Source organism: Echinococcus granulosus, assembly GCF_000524195.1.
Source record: "Echinococcus granulosus chromosome Unknown EG_S00066, whole genome shotgun sequence".
Lineage (NCBI taxonomy): Eukaryota > Metazoa > Platyhelminthes > Cestoda > Cyclophyllidea > Taeniidae > Echinococcus > Echinococcus granulosus.
This window is the reverse complement of record NW_020170446.1, coordinates 34,335-39,076: the sequence shown is the minus strand read 5'-3', so window position 1 is coordinate 39,076 and position 4,742 is coordinate 34,335. Positions and strand designations below refer to the sequence as shown.

Sequence of the window (4,742 nt, the reverse complement as noted above, 5' to 3'; positions counted from 1 at the left end):
CAATGGCTCCGTCCCTTCCGCAAGGCGTTAGAAGTCAAGTGCATCGCTTTGCTATCCTCAATTATTTATGCCATTCATTCACTCGACTAACCGAGAACCACGCCTCCTTCTAGACTGCACTGATTCAACATTACCGGCTCAGCTTTCGATAAATCAGTAAGCTAAAGACACTGGTCATTGTTTTGTTAGAAGCAAAAATATATCAAGGGACAGTCGGTTTAAAATTTGTTCTTCAGTATATAGCCATTTATCTTGCATTATTATCACAAGCAATTACTCTAATATCTTTGCCTTAGCCACATCGGCGGCATTATTATCAATGAAATTAGGGCATGGGCTTAAACATCGACAATGTCAACCTAGCCGTCTGACCAAGAGTCTTGCAAATATCCTAACCCTCTTCCAGCGAGAGACCTTCAGCCACCTAACATTACTTGTGCGTGAATTATTAAAATATGCGGTTCCAGCTTGTCTAGACGCACCTTACAAGTTTCCGTTACTGAGTCCCTCTCCCACATATTGGGGTCAATTTCTGCCGATGACGCGGTCTTTGTACAATGGCTTCCCATCAATGCCGACTTATGAAAGAAGAGTACAAGTTCATGCCATAGGGAATATCTGTCAGTATCCACACCCGCACACGTTTTCTCTGTACCGAATTTGCGCTGGTACAGGTATGTTGCGCATTCGCGCTGCATCCAACCTCCAGTCCACAAGAGGAGCTCCGCATCATAAGGGAGTTGTGACTAGGCGATTATCTTTGGAATGTGTATTACCCTCTCAGTTTAGTCAAGTTAATTCAGAGTAAACTCAAGATTAAAAAGTGAAGTTGACTGCATATGATTGAGGGATCAACCACAGCACGTGCTGGCACTAATTTCCAGTGTAACCACTTTGTTAATAGTCCCTACTACCTGTGAGGTAAATTTTATGGACTTTTCCCTTTAGCTAGTACACTTTTAGTTCCACGATCAACTGATACTTCTTTTACCTGTCAACCCTCCAAAGCCTTAGATTTGGTGTTTTAAATAAGGTTACCATTTGCCTCCGCCATGCTGTTGGTATGTTTCCTTATTTTACCAAAACCGATTGACAGGGAATTGATTAATAATTGCGGCGTCCAATGTCCAAGCCACTGGTAATATACGCACCCAGATGCTTGTGCTACTTAAGTGGAAAAAATAGAGACTACTAGTCTTAAATAGAGCTGAGGCATTTTGCATATAGCCTGTAGTTAATACCACTTGATAGGGCGATTTTCTAAGGGATCTATGGTGCTACAGGGTAGACCTTTGCCTCGTGAACCCAAGTCACCTTGTTTGAAGTTGACTTTCCTTAGGTAGGAGATCCATAAATCTCCAAAGTACGGATTCCATTTTGAAAAGTTTACGGGTCTTACCTGAATGCTCGCAATTTACAATTTTCTGTAATTGGCCAAGGCAGGCTGGCGGTGCAGTCGTCGTCTGTTAAAAGACGATTTATTTGTGCTTGTTTGACGTGAGGTCGTTTCGTCTGGCTTGCCTTTAAATCACAATGGAAAAATGCATTTAATGGACCCATTTGAGTGATAATTTTCGATAATAAGCCTTCGCAAACATCAAAGGAAAATATATTGCATATTGTACAGATTAAGTAAAGAATCTTTTGTTGTAGACATCAGCCACTTTTTCAATTAGATGTAGCTTGTGACTCGTTAGTCCGGAAGCAAAAAATGTCTTTTCTTGCCCAACTATCCGCTTAAACATAGAGAATATCTTAAAAGACCACTGTCACACCTTTCACTTGAACGTTTCCACTTGACTACTGGTGTTTCGCAGTAACCACAGCATGAGGAATTCAGTCAATCTGAAGGCCTAATTATGTAATCAGAGGACTACTTATATGTATTAAGATATGTCCAATGTCAAAGTAAGTAGTTTGTGCCTAACTTAATAACAGGCCTACTCAAATGGTACGAAAGCTACCCAAGGACAATTTGCTTAATGCTGCTTCCACTTGTGGCGATTTCAGTCTGTCCAGAGGTACATTTACGCAACTACGCACTACCAGTATCGACTTAAGGATATCAACTTTCAACTTATATAATGTTGTCTGATTATATGGCTTAAGGGCAACTCAAGGTAAACTTATACCGTATGGTCGTGTGCACGTATTAAGGGGACTTCTTAAGAACGAGGATGTAAAAGTGCAAATTCTTCTAAAAAACAGCTTAAGGAAGGTCATTTGATCCCAAATAAATCAAAAATGACCCGAGTGAGATTTTGATTTCATAGCCCATAAGCGCTAGGTTTGTCTGAATGGACATCCTTTTCATATACTTCAAATGAACATAGGGATCGGTATATGGCAGTACATATTAAGACTCTACTATATCGCTACATTAACAATTTCATAATATTAAGGTGACTGTTTTTTGCATATCATCCAAAACTTTTCAAAGTCTTATATACATGTACATGGGCCAGAGCTGAGTGTAAATATTATACTCCGCACAATATAATAAGTGAACCCATTGAACGAAATAAGTAGCCGAGAAGTCGTCTGAACTTATTGCCGTGCTGACAGACTTATACGGTTGAATTATATTGTATATTTTATATCCGGAAAAAGATGACGTGCGATGATTATAAAATTGGTGAAGGCCATTATCCACTTTTCAAAATACATTTGATGGTAATTTAACAAGTGGGTAGCAATATTTTTTGTGAGCGGAAAAATAATCCCAATTGATGATGACACCTTGACACAAAAGGTGTTATTGGCAACTGAGAAGACAGCCAGGATGGGAATACATATAGACATAATTTACAGGCCCTTGTCCAAAGTATTTAGCAGTGGGTTGAAAAGTCTCTGATATAATGGGTGCTTCTTTATGCCTGTAGTTATTTATCAGACTGCTGCAATGTTGAAACTACTTTTGTAAATTCCCACAATACTTTGCATTCATTATAGCCTAAGTTAAACTGATCACCTGCCACACACACAGATTTTAAGAAGATCCATTTTGGGCCTTTAAATATGTATCACAGAACTAGTATTTACGTCTGTTAGACATGGAGAACCAGTCGAAAAGTGAGAGAGCGTCAACTCGACTCTTCGAAAGTTTGGGGATTAGTCGTTATTTGCAATCTTGAAAAGTCCAGCATGAACGTATTCTATGAGGTGCAGGCACCCCAGCATGCTGCTGTAGAAAAAAAGTGATGAAGCAGTCAGTTTTTATTAACTGACAATAACAGCCCAGATACGGTATTTATTTTTACCTGAGGCATTGCAACCTTACTGCTTTAGCAGACTGATATAGAGAGATAGAAGGATTGCAGAGTAAGTGCTTTGTATTTGAAGCAGTAACTTCTCAGAATGTCTAAAAATCAGTGTTATAAAAATTTTTTCAGAATTTGAAAGAAAACGTCCTTTCGGATGCCTTACATTCCCAGCAAACGTAGAAATTTTGATAAACGCAAAGACAAGAGGCAGAAAGGCGCGAGAGACGAAATCTTATATGAGGAACGACAAACATCTGTGATTTCAAAATTGTCACACGCTGGGTGCTGGCCAATATTTACCCCTAGACTGCTCTGGGATAAACTCATGCAGCCAAAATGTCTCAGGTATTCACAACAAGAGCACGAATAGTTCTTTTGTTTAGTTTTTATAGCTTCGCTACTTTTTGATATAAGTCGGTTTCAGATGACCATATGACGAAATAAGGCAACTTACTTTTTCTGGTTTGTGTCTATATAGGTGAGACAGCCGCCAGTGTGAAAGGTTCGGAGTCTTTCGCCTCCTCCTTGGACTTCAATCTCTCGGAACGAGTAGACTAAAGAGATAGTGACAGTATGTACAGGGAGCAGAGATCGGGAGAACACACCTTTAGAACACATTTCGTTGCCATTGACAATCGATGATGGCTGTTCCGTTACAAGATTTGGACTTCTTAAGAGATTTTCACCTAAGAGGTGCCTACAAATATGGATGTACTCATCACCCTTCGTCTTGTTGAACACCATTTCGGGTGCCCTCCTTGTGGCTGGTCTATACTTATGACACAGATGGTGGTCTTCGTTCCTCCATTACTACATACACTTTATCTTCTTACTAGACAGTTGGTAAACCTTTGTGCGTACGCACCCTATCGTGAGAGAGGATAATTAGTTTAGCATGAATAGCGTATTACGAACGAGGCAGTTTGCGGTGAGTAGGCCTACATTGCTCGGAACACATCACACACCGTGGATGAAGGGACTTGCGGTGTACTCCAGGTGGCGCGATCGGTCTGCTTGGTTCTACCCAACCTCCTTCTCGGTAGATATTATTTTAGATGTATTTTAGTTTGTTCGAAGGAGTATACGTGCTTTTAACATGCGTAACCATGGTTAGTGTACCCGATTATAATACTGTCAACAAGGAAAGCTTTATCTAACCGGTATACATGGTAAAAGGGAATAAAGGATAGAACAGAGGAGACAAATGCGACCCCTAAACTAGCGTGGCTTGTTAAAAATTAATGGAGGATTTAGGTTTCTACAATGCAGATAGATGCTGGCTCCATGCCATCTCCCTTGCTGCAAGAAGTAAAGAATGTGGCCAAAGAAATGACCAAAGTCGATGTCAATCCTGACGTAACCATCCTCATCATTGTTGACGTCTTTAGGTCAAAAACTCTCTTTGACTTATTAAAAAACCATACTCATTTTTGCGCTGACTGCAAAAACTGACATCACAAACACCGGTATTAAAAAATT

The 4,742-nt window shown here is 40.0% G+C and overlaps 1 protein-coding gene across 1 annotated transcript in view; it reads right to left on the bottom strand. All coding sequences in view use genetic code 11, as the record gives it.

The window, feature by feature from the left end:
• EGR_06920 (hypothetical protein) overlaps positions 1 to 1,560 on the bottom strand; it is a gene marked incomplete at both ends in the record, with an annotated part of 2,952 nt that extends 1,392 nt beyond the window's left edge. The window contains one exon of the mRNA XM_024496169.1: positions 1,400 to 1,560. Coding sequence (XP_024349372.1) covers positions 1,400 to 1,560 — 161 coding nt within the window. The remainder of the gene's footprint in view (positions 1 to 1,399) is intronic.
• Between the last annotated feature and the right edge of the window lie 3,182 nt (positions 1,561 to 4,742).